The following is a 19,397-nucleotide window of genomic DNA, read 5'->3' as shown; positions in this document are numbered from 1 at the left end:
CAGCCTCTCCTCATAAGTCATGTGTTCCAGTCTCCTAATCATTTTTGTTGCCCTCTGCTGGACTCTTTCCAATTTTTCCACATCCTTTTTGTAGGGTGGGGCCCAAAACTGGACACAGTACTCCAGGTGAGGCCTCACCAGTGTCGAATAGAGGGGAACGATCGTGTCCCTCGATCTGCTGGCAATGCCTCTACTTTTACATCCCAAAATGACATTGGCCTTCTTGGCAACAAGGGCACACTGTTGACTCATTTCCAGCTTCTCGTCCACTGTAACCCCTAGGTCCTTTTCTGCCGAACTGCTGCCAAGCCATTCAGTCCCTAGTCTGTAGTGGTGCATGGGATTCTTCCGTCCTAAGTGCAGGACTCTGCACTTGTCCTTGTTGAACCTCATCAGATTTCTTTTGGCCCAATCCTCTAATTTGTGTAGGGCCCTTTGTGTAGGTATCCTGTCCCTACCCTCCAGCGTATCTACCCGTGACCCCTTCAGCCTCTCCCCCAGAACAAGCATATACTTTTTGTTAAATTTTCATTAGAATCAGTACCTCCTCCTCAAATTCCTGTCAGCTCGTTACTTACAAGAGCTCTTACTCTGCCACTTTGTTCCCATCTCACGGTTACTTTTGCTGCCCTGCCTCTCTCCTAACTATTTGAATACTTGCTTCTCTCTACAATATCATGTCTTTCTTCAAATCACCCAACTAGCAGACTCTGTTTCTCTGATGGTCTCCCCACTCCAACTGCTGTTTCCCAGTTGTCACAGGCCTCTCCAGTCTAGTTACCATGGGGCTCCCTCAGCACACCAGCAGGATTTACATGGGCCATTTGTCAAATATGCAGTGAAAGCTCATTTCTAACTATACCCTGATTACTGGGGCATGGCAAAAGTATTGTGTAGCACAAGATTTATGATGTACAAACCCTAAATGAGAAGCAATTATGTGTGATTTAGATTCACTTTTTAAATAAAATGAAATGGCAGTCATATTAAGACCAATGTGTGGTAAATCCCTATTTATAGTTAAAATTTAAAATATTAATAGACACTGTATGTAGCTTTTGAAGAGTTATGAGTAAAACGTGATAGATATATGATGTAGGTATGACGAGGTATAGATACGGGATGAGATAAATATATGTCATTAAGAGCGTATGGTAATTTTTCCAGCATATTTTTGATGAATATAGCACAGGTACTTCTTTTTAAAAAAAGAAACATATCCATATATGTGTTTGTGTGTGGTTAGTGACTGTAAAGATAGTGGGGGAGTCTGAATACGCCTCAGGAATAGTTAAAATGCATATCGCAAGAAGCTCTGGTTCATAGAACTTTCCATGGATGCGGGGTATTTATTCCTCTGTTGCAAGCTGACATCACTTGGCAGCTACATATCCCATCTTGCTTAATGCCTGTAATGTTTTTCTTTTTGATCCTTTGAATCTTCCACTGACTGACAGAAGCCAATGAGGAAGGAGAAAGACACATCAACATAGTCTGACTTTGGTGTTCCCTAGGGTAGTACTTCTACGAGACATGACCCTAGGAATTCCCTGACACTGATCAGCTGTGACCCCTTATATTATCTGAACAAATCTTCAGTGATCAGAGAGCATGTGCTGAATTCTCACTCCCTATTCACGTCTAACCTGAATCACTTGGAAAGGAATGCAGTAACTTTGTTTGACATACAGATGTACAAAAATGAATTATGTGCATATTTAAAATGCCTTTTAAGGGTGACATAAAACACACACATTACAAGGTGAAAATTCCAGCTGGGGAAATTTAATACTTGGCTACTATTAATTGTTGTTGTTTGTCGCCCTCAAAGGAAATGCCGCGGTCTTTCTGTTTTAGCATTGAGCAGGTAACGCTGAAGCACGTAGTCTTAAGCCTTGGTAGCTATTATAGCGTCCTGGTCATTTAAATGGGAAGTAGACAAAAAAAATTCTTCCAGCTACAGTTTAGTGTGCCAAATTCAGTTCACATGGTGGCACTAGAATGGAAGTTATTGCCCTGTTGGAGTTGGTAATTTAGTTGGCTGGCAGAAGTAATTCTTAGTGCTTTATACTTCCTGTGAGTTGTGCAAATGGATAGTAAATGGTAAAAAATCAGGAAGAAAGCAAACGTACAGACTTGTTAAATTGTGGGGGTGGGAGTTGGCTGTGTGTTTTCCAAACAACATTTGGTTGGGAAAATTGAATGTCAGGGTAACGCACTGATCATAATGACAGATGCTGGCAATTGGATGACTATGGAGAATTTTATCTCCACTTTTAAACCACTAGAGGATGGTTCCTCTGGATCAGATGTTAAGGAATAGTGATGAGTGAGGAAACTGGACCTGCAGATGTTTGTACAATACATCATCTGTAAAGAGAATTCAGAGCGACCAATGTGAGGCTTTTCACGACCACCAAATTTAATGCAATGCATACAAACAAACAAACTCGTATAGGCTGCTATGCCATAGTAGTTAGTAGGAAAGCAGTTCTGTTGTGGGGTTCACAGGTGAATGCAGATATTATACAGGGATATTATTAAGGTTATCCTCTGTTTCACTTCGCTTTCTTAGCTCAGAAAAAGGAGTGCAATAGACAGCATACTAACGATGTGTATTTGTTTCAGTTTGCAGCTCATCTAGTGCAAATCAAATATCCAAGAGTCTGCATTCTGGATGGAGGCATAAACAAGATCAAGCCAACTGGTCTTCTGACAGTTCCTTCTCCACAGATATGAACCACTACAAATTTTGAGAGAATTTAAAGTTAGAGGGTTCTGTCGACTGTGTGTGAGCATCATAAACCCTAAGGGCATTAAGACATCTGCAGTATACAAGAAATCCAGATTATTAGTGTCTTTCCATGTGGATCTGGAGTGAAAGAGCTTTGACATGGAACTTCAATTGGACTGGATGAAAAATGTGAAGCTTTAAGTCTGGCAAGGGACTTCTTTCAGCAGCAATGAAATCTGCATCGAGCATTGTCAGATTCCAGTAGAAAAGCAGTGTAGCTCAGGTAAATATTTAGGGTCTATACATATTTCAGCAAAACAGGAGAAACCATTGCCAGAGAGATCACAGTTGCATTAAATAGATTATGTTTTAGAAATATTTTAGAGAGTGAACATTGAAAGTAATAGGCTGAAATTGTATCACACACATCTTACTACAAAGAACACTTTTTTTCTATCAAATCTTTAAAGAATAAATGCTGCATTTAATGATCCACTTTTGCTCTGGGCAGCTGTTTTCTGATCTGAGCAGGAAAAGAAAATAAATAAATTCCAAACTGGAAATCGTGTTCGGAGTGCTGCTGAATATATCCAGATATATACCTTCTTTTAGAGAATTGTTCATTCAGATTTCCTTTGCTCTGTTATTACCGTAGCTGTTGCAGAGTAGGCCTCATCCTGTGCAAATAATTTAATGACGTTTCCTGAAACATGAGAATTCTTAAAATATGCAGGAAAAGTACGCTTCTGACTGTACTGTGGGAAATGACAAAAGATTAATTAGCCAAACAATAATAATAGTGGTCCATGTTTGAAACACTGATGAAGGAAAAAAAGCAGTTCTGTTTTTTCACACGATAGGACTCCCCAACCTTTCATAGAAATATACATTCTAATTGAAGGTGGAAAAGGTGTACTGGGTGATCTACTTTATTCCACCTGCCAATGTAGTCACTTTTTGAAGGATCACTTCTTGAGTCTGAACTTTAAAACTGACACACTGATTCAGCAGTCATATCTCTAAAATAAAATATATGCCAGTGCTGCAGTTTTGTGAAACCAAGTACCACAAGTGGGATGAGATGGTTTTGGGTAAAGAGAATTTGGAAATGACTTTTCTTGCAGTCAGAAGCCAAGAGTGTCAAAATCAGAGATAGGAACAGGAAATGGGGTCTGTCTGCTGCCAAGGAGCTAAAAGGGAGAGTGACTTTATTTTTTGTTTTGTTGTTTGATTAAAGGCTTTATTTGTGTGAGACTCACCTTTTGATTATGGTGAAAAATATCTGAATTCTATGCCTCATAATTTTAGCTTAACCACAGTTTAGCCCCAGCTTTGCTATGGTTCCAAAAATTAATTTTTCTAAGTAAAATTTTTTTAAAAACCTCCAAAAATCTACAATAATCTATATCTTCCTGTACATCACTGATAAAAGTACAATATCTTTAATCCCAAAAGATGTGATGCAGGCTGTAGGCTCCCTAAATCAATAGCATTAAAATAAATGTATTGTGCTCGAATGCCCTGAGAGCAAGAGCCAGTGAGGGAGGGCTGATGTTTAAAGGGAAAAAACTTTGAGATGGTACTAAGAATCTTCCTATAACTTTAAAATTAGAAAACTTCCTTGTGCATTCTTCTGAGTATTATCTGATTTTATAATGTGGTTGTAGATATTAAAGTAGCTTGTAAAATAAAAAAGCATTAAAGATTTGTTAGTGTGAGCAGATGGGAGTTTGTCATTTGAGTTGACACAATGTTCCTTTTTTTAGAGTGGTCCATGAACTGTAAAGGTTTACAATAAAAGTACAGTGTTAGTATACAAGGACTTACTCTGGAAAAAGTGACTAAAACTAGTGCTTGCCCTAGTTTGGGAATTCATGTGATGATTTGGTTTTAACTTTGCAAATAGAGCATTGCAGCAGCTCAGTATATTTACATTTTTTCTTTCCTTATGTCATAAAAGATTAATTTCCAATATTAAGCCATTTGAAGAAAGGCTAAATACGGACCATGTGCTCTTCTGTAGATCGCCGACAAGATTATCTCATAACTGAAACTGTGGAAGATCAGCGTCCTAGAGGGAGCTGTTCCACCAGAGCACTTGGATCTGGACTGCTCAATGAGCAGAAAGTTTTATTCTGAAGTTGCTTCAGAGGTTCACTTGTGGCACACCATTAGCAATTCTTGATATCACCAGGTGACTGTGATCTGAGCAGCCCTATATACTGCATTATTCTTCATACATGGAAATGTATGTCAAGAAAAAAATTATTTACATGGACAGGAGTCACAAAAAAAGAAACGTGCAAGACCAGGAAATGCACAGAATCATTGAGCAACATCTAATTACAGTGAAGCAATTAGAAATGTGTTATGCCATTTACCTTAACACTTGAATAACTTAAACTGGACTAGATTGAGTTGCTAATGTGTAGCACTACTTATTACTTTGTTACTGACATTTTAAAAGGCTGAATAGATGGAATGAGGATATGCAAAACTTGAGACATTTTAAAGAAAGGAATTGCACATAATTTCTAGACTCCACTTTTATTGGTGTGTCTCAGATAGGCAGGGGTGAAAGTAATATAAAGGATTTACCGTTACACCGGAGTCCTGAGCAGGGGGCGGGGCCTTTAGAGATTAAATTGAGATTTAAAGGGCATGGGGCTCCGGCTGCGGTAGAGGCGGCTGGGAGCCCTGAGCCCTTTAAATCACCGCCGGAGCTACCAGTTGCGGAGGTGGCTGGGAGCCGCGGGGCTCAGGGGCCATTTAAAGGACCTGGGGCTCCGGCCACCGCTACCGCAGCTGAGCCCCGGGACCTTTAAATCACCACTCGAACCCTGCTGCCAGAACCCCGGGGTAGGAGCAGTGGCAGAGGGCTCCGGCAGTGATTTAAAGGGCCCGGGGCTCCTGGCCACTGCTACCCAGAGTGGAGCCCCGGGCCCTTTAAATTGCTGAAGGAGCCCCAGGGGCTCCGGCAGCAGGGCTCGGATGGTGATTTAAAGGGCCTGGGGCTCCAGTCACTGCTACCACCCTGGGCCCTTTAAATTGCTGTGCGAGCCCTGCTGGTGAAGCCCCTGGGGTAGCGGCGGCGGCCGGGGTCTCTGGTGGTGATTTAAAGGGTCTGGGGCTCCTGGGCCCTTTAAATTGCCTACAAGTGCCCTGGGGGCTCCCGTCTGCCACCGCTACCTCAGGGCTCTGGCGGAGATTTAAAGGGCCCGGGGCTCTGCTGTGGTAGCTGCGGCTGGGAGTCCTGGGCCATTTAAATCACCACCGGAGCCCTCAGCCGCCACTACGGCAGCAGGGCTCGGGCGGCAATTTAAAGGGCCCGGGGCTCTGGCTGCTGCTACTGCCCCGAGCCCTTTAAATCGCTGCTGGAGCCCTGTTGCTGGAGCCAGCAGAGGTTTAAAGGGCCCCGGACAGTAGTGGCGGCTGGAGCCCTGGGCACTTTAAATCACTGCCTGAGCCCCGCTGCCGGAGCCCTGGGGTAGCGGCGGCTGAGGGCTCCGGTGGTGATTTAAAGGGCCAGGGGCTCCCAGCCACCGCTACTGCAGAGGAGCCCTGGACCCTTTAAATCGCCGATGGAGCCCCAGGGCTCTGGTGGCAATTTAAAGGGCCTGGGGCTCCAGCCACTGCTGGGAGCCCCAGGCCCTTTAAATCACCACCTGGGGAAGCCGGTCTGGTACGGGGCACCGACTCTTGCTGGTATGCCATACCAGACCTTACTGGCTTACTTTCATCTCTGCAGATAAGTATTTGTTACAACTAAAAAAATATCACCACACACAATGGGTCTTGCAGTCTGAGAGCTCTTCATGGAAATCTTTGTGTATCTGGATTCTGTTGTTATGCCAGTTCCAGCACTCAGTGACAAAATTTGATTTTATCTTTTCCTCTTAGAAGTGTGAGATTCTTGTAATTGTTTGGTAACTTGTTCTCGCTACAGAGTTCTGTTTTTATGCTATCTGATTTAAAGGAGAAAAGTAGACCTGTGTTTTGGTCATTGATATTCTCACACTACATCTATTTCACCAGTTCTGGCACTGCTGGGAAGTCCTGCTGTTGGCATGGAGGTATGTCAAACTGCCAGGATGTCCAATGAAAGCAATAGAAAAACGACATCCACTATGCCCTTCTTCTAGCAGTCCCATTCCCCCTTGGCCTTTACAGGCCATTATGTAATTGCTGTTCTGCAATATGTTCTCCGCAGCCCCAGTGCTCGGCCCAGAACCATCCTCTGATATTTTCATTATGTTCTCCTTCCAAAGGTTTTTCTGGCACCCAAAGATATTTGTGTAGTGAATTTTTTGGGCAAAGGCAGTTAGTTCTCACATCCTTGATTTCTCTCCTGCCTTTATGCTTGGCAGGGCCCTTCCTTTCTGGCTATAACTTTGTCCCTTCCTCAACCTCATTCCTCTGATTCCAGAGAAAGTTCTCCATGGTCCTGTCAAATGTTGCCAATTCAGGGTGGTCCTTACTCATCTAGGAGTAGCCAAAAATGACTATGATGTGCCACTCACCTCAAGGCAGATGTAGGCCAGGTTCCAATCAATCATTTTTCCCCAGGACTGCACCTTGAGGTGGTGGGAGGCTTGCATGCTCCAGTGACCCTGAGAGCTGTGCTTGAGGGAACAGAATTCCTGGAAGGGCCATCCAAATCAGACAGGTCAAAGAGTAGGAGCCAGATTAAAGGCAGTCCACCAGTCCTGGTAGGGAGTTGTGAATGAGGCTAACAACCTATCTATGCAAAAATACTTTCCGTTACAGAAACAATGCAGAGAGAAGACCAGTCTGCCACAGATTTGACAATACAGGCATTAACAGTGGAGAACCACAGTCTGTTGGACAAAAGACAAGTTACTGGCCAACCAGCAATCCAGCCAAAATGATGATGATGGAAAATCAAAGTTGCAAGGAAGTTCTTAATCTGAAATGGCATTAAGGTTAAGACAAGAACTGGGTGTTGGAATGTTAGCTCACTTTGGAGCATAGGTAGACTGATACAAGTTATCAGAGAAACGAAAATTTGGCCTAAGTATACTTGGATTGAGTAAGAGGAGGTAAATTGAGACAAATTATTGTTGGAAGGTGTGATTGTTTTATATACTGGAAGAGAGGATGATGCACACAGGGAATGTGTAGGTTTATTATTTAGCAAAGAACTTACTGAAAGAATGGGAACCTGTAAACTCAAGAATAATGACTACTCACTTTGTGACAAACCTCGCAAAAGTCACAGTTCAGTAGTATGTGCCAGCGAACATTAGCAAAGGATGGTTCAAAGACCGTTTCTATTGATTGCAGAGCCTCCTTGATAAGATCCGTAAATATGTCATTGTCTTATGGAAGATCAAAATGCACAGGTTGGTGATGATAATACTGATATGAATACATTATGGACAGATGTGGCACTCCCAAGACAGATGACAATGGTGAATGATTTTGTTGAACTCTGCATGCTAAGCAATCTTTGCATTGGGATTACACTTTTCCACACAAGGAAAGCCAGAAACTGACATGGATAGCAAATGATGCTTCGCCCAGAAACAGCATACTCATGTCGCTATTAGTAGGCGGTGGAGAAGATCTCTGTTGGATGCCAGGGTGCTTATAGGTGCTGATATCAAAAGTAACCTCCATCTTGTTATTGGGACAATCAAAATAAAACTCAAGAAAGGTGTCAGCATGCAAGGTAGAGGATATGGATGATACGAGAAAGTTAGTAGATCCATCTGTGTAAGCACATATTGAGCTGCAACTTCACAATGGATTTGAAGAGTTAAAGACACTGATGGAGAACATAGAAGAATAATGACAGTTTTTCAGAGAAACTACTGTGGATGCAGCCAGGAATACAATGGGTGTGAGAAGCTTTCGAAAAGAAGAATGGTGCCAACAAATACATGGAGATTTGTTGGATTCTCTAATTCAAGAACAAGACAGCAGAAAAGGAGCTATTCTGCCACAAGAATATGTGGACAAACAAGAAAGTTAAAGGATCATCTAGAAGAGATAATAGAGAATGAATGGAAAACTAAGCAAGAGAAGCTGAGGAGGTGTACAAGAGAGGAGATTCTAAAAAGCTTTTTTTAGTATCTACACAACTGGTATCACAGTTCTCGAACCATTGTGTCCTGTTGAAGGCTTGAGTTGGTACAATTCTAACCACAGAGAGCCTGTTGGATGAAACATTTCCAGGCTCTGCTTGACCAGCCAGAACCATTAACACATATTGAGAGATAGGAAAATCTGCTATTTCTTCATGTCACAAGAAATAATTGCCTTTGATGAAGTAAATGAAGCTATAAACCAACCGAAGAGTGGTAAAGCATGAGGCTATGACCATATAGATATTGAAATGTTAAAAGCTAGGGAGAAAATGATGGTAAATTACATGTGCAGGTTGTACAGATTGGTTTGGGAAAAGGAGATCTTTCCTAAAGATTGAGGAAGAGGTATTATCATCTGCAAAATTCCTGAAAAGGGGGACAAGCTTATTTGTGATAACTGGAAAGGGGTGACACTGCCACCTGCAAAAAATTTTGTAGTATTTTGATTTGAATAGGATGAAAACTGCTGTTGACAAAGTACTCAGAGAGGAATAGGCTGGATTTCAGTCCAGAAGGTTGTATTCAGACCAGATTTTCGCATTTGAGAGGACTCATTAAGAGAGATTTAAAATACCAGCAGAAGATAATTTCCTTGATTTCATAAAATCATTTGATAGAGTTCAGACAGAAGCCCTCTGGAAGATCCTGAGACACTAAGGAATTCCAGCAAGGATTGTTAATTTGTAAAAGCTTTGTTTGCCAAGCCTGTGTGCTGCATCAGGACAGAGAGCAGAGACCCACAATGATTTAAGATTGTTACTGGCGTAAGGCAAGGTTGCATATGATCTCCACTTTTCTTGTGCCTTGTAATGAGAAAAGTGACCATGGCTGCTGAGGGCAATGTGTTCAGGCAAGAGAAAAGATGCATGATTTAGATTTTGCAGAGTATATGGGTTGTATATGTGTCTGGATGTGGGCTTGAATGGCAGGGTCAACCACCCAAATCTCCCTCATGTGAGTACTGGTGACACAAGAAGGATGCTCTTCTGGGCATCTGTTAGCTGGAGTTTAAAGCCACAGACTATACATTGAAGGAGTTAATCCCTTCCCAGGAAAACAGAACTTCAGCAACCCGGAGGCTGTGTCTTACATTGTCATACAGTGAGACACACTGAGCTCCTGTCTTTGATCAGAGGTGATCAGGATTCTGGGCCTAAATAATAGATATGTGCAGTCTCCAGAAATTCAGAATATAACGTACAACAAAGGCATGCTATTATATTTGGTCTACAGTTGCAACCTGGGTGTAAGCCCTAATGAAGCTTCTTCAGTCAGAGAATGTTTATATTTTCTCTTTGGTTTTCACAAAGGCATGAGTTCATATGTTGATATCAGGAGCTATGAGAATCACTGTGGCCTTGTTTTCCCCACTTTTCAAAATATCTTTTCCTATCAAAAGGATTAGACAGGCCTGTGATGGGTTGGGTCACAGAGACACCCGCCCCCCCCCCCCCCTTGAGACTGTCATCTGATGTGCTGAGACTGCCTCTGAGCCCATGTTCCCTGGCAGCATGAGACTTCAGTACCCTGTCTTTTTGAGCCAGATACACTAGCCTGCTGCAAACACAGACCCAGGTCTGAACCATGTCCCCCAAAAGCTGCAGACTAAACTGAAAACAGCTTAAGAAGTGCTTCTGTCTCCAGCACCCAGATACCCAGTTCCCAATGGAATCCAAACCCCAAATAAATCTGTTTTAGTCTGTATAAAGTTTATACAGGGTAAACTGATAAATTGTTCTCCCTCTATAACATTGATAGAGAGAGATGCACAGCTGTTTGGTGTCCCAGAAATTAATTACTTGCTCTGGGTTAATTAATAAACAAAAAGTGATTTTATGAAATATAAAAAGTAGGTTTTAAGTGCTTCCAAGTAATAACAGACAGAACAAAGTAAATTACGAAGCAAAATAAAACAAAAACACACAAGTCTAAGTCTAATACAGTAGGAAACTAAATGCAGGTAAATCTCACCCTCAGAGATGTTCCAATAAACTTTTGGCACAGATTAGATTCCTTCCTAGACTGGGTCCAGCAATCATTCACACCCCCATAGTTACTGTCCTTTGTTCCAGTGTCTTTTAGCCTCTCCACCCCAAAGAGATGCCTATCTTCTGAGACAGCTGAAGACAAAATAGAGGAGTTTCCAGGGCCTCTTATATTCTTTCTCTTGTGGGAAACCCCTTTGTTCCTCTGTGCAAAATCACAACAACAAGGTGGAGTCTGTAGCCACCTGGGCAAGTCACATGTCTATGAATGATTCAGCTTTTTGCAGGCCAATGCCATTGTTTATATGTTAGTTTTAACATTCCCAGGAAAGCTCAGATGTGGATTAGTGTCTCCCGAAGTCCATGGTCAGTTAAGTGTTTCTTGATTGGGCACTCACTGAGAATAGTCCTTTCTCAAGAAGCTGACCAAATGCTTCACTTAGGCTACTTAGACTCAAACAAATGCAAAGCCAATATTCATAACTTCAACTACAAAAATGATACACACATATAGACAGCATAATCAAAACCAGCAAACTACAACCTTTCCATAGACACCCCACTTGACCTCCTCTGTATAAGAACTGGTGCAACCCTGGTTGCAACAATGATCTATATAGTCACAGTTTATGTCAATGTCACAAGGCCTACCACTCTCCTATATGAAGTTGGAAACTTAATTTGCTCCTGTAAGCCTTGTCCCATCACCTTTTGAGTCACCATACTGTGTTCTCATACTACTTTTCCCTGGGTTCACCCTGCACAGATCCACTAAGAGTGCTTAATGAACTATTATCTCTTCCAGAAGATTATTTCTGTCCAGGAGGAACCAACTGCTTTTGATCTGTGAAGACTGATTTGACATCAGGCTTGTGTGTTCGGCTAGAAAAATATTTTTTTCCTTAACTGATCCCACCTTTCTAATGCCAGCATCATCATCCTTTTTGATTTGCAGCTTGCGAAGCAAATTGATGTCAGAGATGACTATCTGTTTTTGGAAGAAGTTTATATAGTCTCCCAGGTAAGTGTTAAGCTATTAATTTTGTGGTGAACAATACTCTAAGTGATATCACTGTAATATCGGTAGGACAACTAAATCTGTAGTCTATTCATTATCTTAACAAACCCATTTAGTATCATCATAATCACATTACTGAACAAAAGTTAATGTTGCAGGGGGCCGTCCCAGCTGTCAGTGTGAAATAATCCAATATCTATTATGTGCAGTTTAAAAAATATGACTGGCAAAGTGAAGGATCTGTTTACACTGACTACACTGTATTTTTGGTGTCATGCATTGGATGAGTTTAGATTAGACATAATATATTGCTTGCAAAGCTTTTGGGCTCCTTCCAAAACCTGTTCAATCATACTGTAAATCACTATGATGGTTTTGTTCTAAATCAACTTGTTGTTGTCTCTTGGTGTTATTACTACAGGATGCCCTCAGACAGTACACACTTGTAATTCAACTATTTTATTTCTAGATTAAAATTTTATTATACACTTTAGCAGCCATGTTCCATGATACACTGATACATAACAATGCCCAGGACACAGTAACCTGTCTAAGGGAAGAGATAAAGTACATAAACACATGGATTTATGTAGTAATCATTATGTTAAATGAGATGAGCATAGCCAGAAGTTAGAGAGCCAACTTCAGAGTGATTACATTGAGTTACTGACTACAACAGTCTTGAACTGAAGGGAGCCAAAAATCTATTTATTTATTGATTGATTTTGATTGATTGATTGCCAGATATGGTATCTAGCACAACATACTCTTACAAAGAAGTCTTCGTGGTTTTAGTTCTGGTGAAAGGTGCCAGTTTGATGGATCAGGGGAATAAAGTCTTAGAACAGAAGTCTTAGGCGTCTACAGAACAGGAATATGGCATAATTTGTTTTTTGGGAGGTCCAGTGTTTAGGGTGCTAGCTTGGCTTGTGGGAGGTCTGTGCTCAGTTCCCTTCTATAGACTTCCTGTGTGACCTTAGGCAAGTCACTTAGTCTCTCTGTGCCTCAGTTCCACATCTGTAAAATTAGGATAATAGCACTGCTTTATCTCTCAGTGGTTCTGTGAGGAGAAATACATTAAAGATTGTGGTACACTCAGATACTGTAGTGATGGGGACCATATAGGTACATAAGAAAAGGTAGATACTTTGTTCTTTGGAACAAGTGAGTCCTTTGCTTTTCTAACATATCAAGCAGTCAGAAGCATGTGACAACCGGACTCCACCACCCCGATGTGGGGAAAATGGACCTGGAGCTATGGAACAGAGCAGAGAGAAGCTTGAAGGACCTCATCCAGCTGGGCTATGGGGTATGTCTCAGGGTACTCCTGGACTCTAAAGAAAACAGTCTGGTGGGACTAGAGGTTCTCCTCACCCCCAAATCTTAAAATGACTCCTAAATGTCCTGGGGGAAGGAGCCCATAAACAGTCCCCCTCCCTCCCAATTGAGCAGAAGGATGGAGGCAGCAAACCTCTCCCTGCTCTAGAGGACTGGGAGCCCTGGAGGAATCAGAGAATTCCCTAGAGGGCTTCAGGCACTGTGGAAGGCAAGCTGTAAAATACCTCATCAGAGCCACAGCAGGGCACCTTGGCCTGTGAGGCGGGCTACAAGGGCAAAGAGACCAACAAAGAGCAAAAAGAGAAAAAGGGTTGGGGGACAGGGAGGAATGTGCTCTCTGACTCTTCCTCCTCCTCCCCCCCACCCTCCGCGCAGAGAAAGGAGAGCTATTGAGCTGTGTAGCTGAGCAGGCTCAGGAGAAGACACAGCACAGATTCTCCATCCATCCCCACCCGCACAGTTTGAAGCCATGTACAGAAAGGTTGTATCTACCATACAGATCCAGCCTCAACAGGCTTCAGAAAGCAAGCCTCAACTCAAATATGTACCCTCAGAATCCTCTCCTAAGGCTTCAATTCCTTGTACTCTTCCTTTGAGGATGTGATCACGGAGGAGTGGGACAAGCCTGACAAAGGCAAACATATCAGTAAAAATCTCTTTGGGTTCTACAGGCTACAGGAGCCAAAGAACTCTGTTGCTGAGGTCCCAAAGGTCAATGCTGCTGTTGCATCCCTAGCAAGTGATATGGTTATCCCCTCAGAAGGAGAATTCTTCCCTAAGGACCAGACAGGAAAGTGGAGACCACTCTCATAGAAAGACTTTGAGGCCTCTTCGCCTAACTTAAGGGTGTGTCTGTCAGCAACATGCTTTGCTAGAGCATGTCTCCTGGCTGGAGGATCTCAGGGTACTGAGGGACAGATATCACACTTATTTCAGCCCTACTCTTAAAAATCTCCGTTGCAGCAGTGTTTCTAGCCAAAACTTCACTGAATACAACAAAGTTTTCAGCCAGTTCCATGGCATCCACATGGAGCTCCAACCTTGGAAGGTGGATTCCCACTCTAAACAGGTAGTGTGCTCAGCAAAATGTACAGACTCCATTCTCTTTGGACCAAAGCTAGACAAAGTGGTGGTGAAAAATTAAAACAAAAACAAGCAGTTCCTCCTGTTCTTGTTAAGTGCCCTCCAGAAAGAATACAAGCCAATGTTCAGACAGAGATTCTCCTTTCACCTCTCTACCTCGCAGAAGTACCAGTGAAGGGAAAGCAGATTCTTTACAGGTAAGCCCTGAAATCAAGGTTTGGGGGGAAAAGCCCAGAGGTGGCCCCGCAGCCTTCAAGACCACCTCATGGTAGTGATCATATGTGTCAACTCCCAGAACTGAAGCTAGGAGGCAGAATTTCTCACTTCACGGAACAGAGGTACGCATCCACAATGGACATATCGGTGAAGGACACAGTGAGCCAGGAGTACTCCCTCAAACTTTAGGGCTCCACCTTATCCTTTCTTCATCCAGTCACTCATTTCCGGCAGCCCCGAAAAACATGAGCTAACCTAGAACAAGACTTCTCATCTTCTGGATAGAGGAGTATTAGAAAGCATGCCCTCAGAAGAAACAGTCTTAGGGTTTTACTCCATCTTCTTTATGGTCCAGAAGTTTGAGGTGGGGGAGTTAGAGCCATCCTCGACCTCAAGAGGCTCAGCAGCTGGCTGCCAAGGACACAGTTCCAAATGGTAACCTTGGCCTCAACAGTGCTTTGTTTTCTCAAGGAGACTTCCTGACATCAGTGGATCACGTCACTGCAGACTCCTGAGATTCCTTTATGGCAGGAAGCATTACCAGTACCAAAACCTGCCTTTTTGAACTGTGTTTGGTCCCCAGGGTCTTTACAAAAGTAAGGTAGTGATTATAGCTAGGCTCAGGGCACAGTGTATACCCTGTCTCGACAACATCCTGATAAGAGCCCCGTCCCAAGCCAAGGTGCACAAAGCCACAGCTTGGACTCTGGACCTCCTAAAAGCATATGGTTTTGCCTTCAATGTAAAAAAGAGCTCCCTGATTCCTTCAACCATCATCTCTCACCTAGGAGTGGACATAGAAAAATCTCTCCACCACTTGAAAGGTTCTACAAGATCCAGGATCTTGTCATCTGTGGAAGTCGTACTATAGCACAGTGTTTTCAGCTTTTGGGTCTTCTGATATCATGTATCTGAATCCTCAATTGGGAAAAATCGCACAACAAGTGCCTTCAATCCTTTCTCCTAGAATCACTCCCCAGGACACATGAAAGACCAAGTACAAGTCCCAGTCCAGGCACTCAGCTCCCTAAAGTTGTAGACCATCCATGGGAACAGTGGTTCTCAACCTTTCTGGACTACTGTACCCCTTTCAGGAGTCTGATTTGTCTTGTGTACCACACCTGTCACGGTTCCTCCCCCACTCTGAACTCTAGGGTACAGATGTGGGGACCTGCATGAAAAGCCTCCTAAGCTTATCTTTACCAGCTTAGGTCAAAACTTCCCCAAGGTACAAAATATTACCCCCGTTATCCTTGGACTGGCCGCTACCACCACCAAACTAATACTGGTTACTGGGGAAGAGCTGTTTGGACGCGTCCTTCCCCCCAAAATACTTCCCAAAACCTTGCACCCCACTTCCTGGACAAGGTTTGGTAAAAAGCCTCACCAATTTGCATAGGTGACCACAGACCCAAACCCTTGGATCTGAAAACAATGAAAAAGCATTCAGTGTTTTACAAGAAGACTTTTAATAAAAAATAGAAGTAAATAGAAATAAAGAAATCCCCCCTGTAAAATCAGGATGGTAGATATCTTACAGGGTAATTAGATTCAAAAACATAGAGAACCCCTCTAGGCAAAACCTTAAGTTACAAAAAAGATACACAGACAGAAATAGTTATTCTATTCAGCACAATTCTTTTCTCAGCCATTTAAAGAAATCATAATCTAACACATACCTAGCTAGATTACTTACTAAAAGTTCTAAGACTCCATTCCTGTTCTGTCCCCGGCCAAGACGACTACAGACAGACCCAGACCCTTTGTTTCTCTCCCTCCTCCCAGCTTTTGAAAGTATCTTGTCTCCTCATTGGTCATTTTGGTCAGGTGCCAGCGAGGTTACCTTTAGCTTCTTAACCCTTTACAGGTGAGAGGAGCTTTCCCCTGGCCAGGAGGGATTTCAAAGGGGTTTACCCTTCCCTTTATTTTTATGACAACACCTCACTTAAAGACTACTTGCTTACAATATCCGACATAAAAATACAAAAGTGTCAGAGCATGCTATTACTGAAAAATTGCTTACTTTCTCATTTGTCTATATGAAATTTTAGTTTGTACTGACTTCGCTAGTGCTTTTTATGTAGTCTGTTGTAAAACTAGGCAAATATCTAGATAAGTTGATATACCCCCAGGGTATGCATAGCCCTGGTAGAGAACCACTGCATGAGAATATCTGCAAAGGCCTGTCCCTATGCCTTCCAGATTCTCTTGTCTTTACTCTCATATGACCGTGAGGAGCTGGGGAGCTAGGGTGCTCATCTGGGTTTTCTCACCACCCAGGGAACTTGGAACCTAGAGGAAGCATAAATCTTTTAAAATAGAGAGCAGTCACGCTAGTAACTTTTTCAGTACTGTGAACTTAAAGATGCTCGAAAAAGTTTGTACACCCTTTTACGAAAGTTCTGGATCTCCCTGAAGGGAAATCACATCCCAGTTCAGTCAGACAACACAATTACAGTAATGTACATAAACAACCAAGGCGGGACAGGGAGCCCAAAGCTACATGTAGAAGTGATGAAAATAATGAAATCACAGAGCAGTCTCTCCTGTTTCTCTTTTTGCGAATACAGACTAACACGGCTGTTACACTGAAACCTTATCTTATTACTGGATTTCTAACCTTATATTCCAGATCACTGTTCACTGCTTCCCAGATGTGTCTGTTGTGGAGATGCTGGGAAGCAAAAAGGAAGATTTCTCACCAATAATCTCCTTTCCGCTAGCAGTGCCTTCCTCGATTCTACCCATGCTGGATGGCATTATGCCAAAGGGTCAAATATTTTCTTTGTGTTGTATCATAAAGATGCAGGCTATATGCCAATTATTATACATAGTACATAGTTACTGATATCCTTCTGTGAGTTTTACACAGTTTGGGAATGACTCAGCTGGCAGCAAGAAGGAACAGGGATGCGTGGCCAGTGCACACAGTTTTGCATCTTTGGACCACCTCTGTGAGCTGCAGTGTGGAGAGGAGCAGCCCAGATGTCTCAGTATTGTGGGAGACGCTGGTAGCAGAAAGCAGATTATCGGTAAGAAATCTTCCATTATCTAGGTTTCAGAAGTCTGGAACAAGAGGGGGAATATCTGTAAACTTAGATTTGCATTTCTTGAGCGTTCATGGTTACAACGGGGTACAAGCTTTTTCGAGACTCTTTTAAGTTCACAGAACTGAAAAAGTTACCATTTGTCTCAACCTTCTTCTTATTCATCCAGAGGTCAGTTATGTATTCACATGCCCATAATCTCTAGCTAGATTTGCTCAGACAGCAAGGAACAAACATTTAGTCATCATCAGTACTAAAGGATTATCATCATCATTATTGATTATAAGAGCTGATCTTAGGTTTCATGTCAAAAGATTATGCAAACTCATATACAGAAGCCTCACTTCACAGCTGAAATACAGCCACCTCTAAGAGGAAACCTGGCACAACCCCATACAAAAGTTTAGGACCGAATGTGAATAATACTGTATCTAAATGAAGCTTTGGAAGCCATTTAGATAGGCAGAAGATTTGTAATTACCAGGGCTGGAATTTGGTCGACGCTAGGGTTTACATCCCTACTCTTGCAATAAGTGCCATTGGATTATAGATGACTATAAGTTAAAGTACTTCCAATAGTCCAGTGCTTTAACAGCAAACCTTTGGCAATGGACCAGCACTAGTGAAGAGTGCCACCCACTGAACCGAGAGACTGCAAAGCTGCACCTTGAATGAGGGAGCAATCACTCCAGCTCCTACCTGCTCTCCGGGTGCTGTGGTAGCTGCTCCTGCCCCTCCCGGTCTCGCTCTCACCTCCACCCTCCATAATTGCCACCATTACTGCCTGCCAATTATCAAAGGTGGTCCTTGCCCCTTCCCACTGCTGGACTGAGACCTGACCAGAATCTGTTGGTCTCTCAGCTCCCAATCAGCCAATGGGAAGACAGTAACTGGAGCTAGGTGGCATGGGGTGGAGTTGGAGGGGAAGCAAAGCTGAGCAGGGGGTGTTTCTAGATGTGGGGGCAGAAACATAGATCATCTCCTCCCCAGACCTCTTAATTCCACCGCTCTTGACTGAGTCCCTATCACAGGATGTTAATTAGAAAAAAATACCTGAATTTTCATTCACACAAATATAGTCCAAAACCAACTTGTGATGAAGAAATGGCGTGGCGGAGGGGTTAGATTAATAGATTTTAAGGCCAGCAGGGATTATAGTAATTGTCTAGTCTAACCTCTTGTATAACACAGGCCATCTGACTCCGTAAATTAATTCCTGCCTCAAGTCCACCTGATGTGCTTGAACTAGAGCATAGCTTTTAGAAAAATTCCCATCTTGATTTAAAAATTTATGGTCAGGGAGAAACCTGCGTTAATACTTAGTAAACTGTTCCAAAGGTTAATTGCCCTCATTGTTAAAAATGTGAACATTATTTCTAGATGGAATTAGTCTATCTTCAACGTCCAGCCATTGAATCTTGCTGTGCCTTTGTTTGCTAGATTGAAGAGCCCTCTATTATCGAATTTTTGTTCCCCGGGTAGGTACCAATAAGCCGTGATCAAGTCAACCCATAACTTTCTCTTTGTTCATCTAAACAGATTGAGCTCCTTCAGTATATCACTTTTAAGGCGTTTTCCAATCCTTTAATCATTCTCGTTGCTTTTCTCTGAACCCTCTCCAATGGTGAAGTTTGGAGTTGTAGATGTATACTTGCTATATCTTTCAGTCATATTTATGGTGCATATATGAAAAACTGTATATTGTTCCTGCTACAGTTAAGCAGTAATGAAATATGATACAGTTTGCATTGATTAAAATACTGGCAGTGGTGTCAAATATTAATTTAGATTAGCAAATGCTGTAAAAATAAATACGAAACTTTTACATTCTAGTTCTCCTATAATAAAATCAGATCATAGCTTTGC

The 19,397-nt window shown here is 42.4% G+C and overlaps 1 protein-coding gene across 21 annotated transcripts in view; it reads left to right on the top strand.

Annotated features, from left to right (window-relative positions):
• Positions 1–19,397, top strand: part of TBCK (TBC1 domain containing kinase) — a 281,017-nt gene that overhangs the window by 183,626 nt on the left and 77,994 nt on the right. For 18 of the 21 annotated variants that reach the window (XR_012158526.1, XR_012158524.1, XR_012158514.1 and 15 more), the window contains 2 exons: positions 2,629–3,017; positions 11,785–11,850. Coding sequence is in view for 1 of the 21 variants with exons in the window: in XM_073340839.1 (XP_073196940.1) it covers positions 2,629–2,739 (111 nt within the window). In the remaining 20 variants the exon portion in view is untranslated. The other 3 variants (XR_012158522.1, XR_012158523.1, XM_073340839.1) reach the window with 3 other exon arrangements.

Source organism: Lepidochelys kempii, chromosome 4 (assembly GCF_965140265.1).
Source record: "Lepidochelys kempii isolate rLepKem1 chromosome 4, rLepKem1.hap2, whole genome shotgun sequence".
NCBI classification, from domain to species: Eukaryota; Metazoa; Chordata; order Testudines; family Cheloniidae; genus Lepidochelys; species Lepidochelys kempii.
The sequence above is the reverse complement of the archived record's forward strand: the minus strand, read 5'-3'. Positions and strand labels throughout refer to the sequence as shown.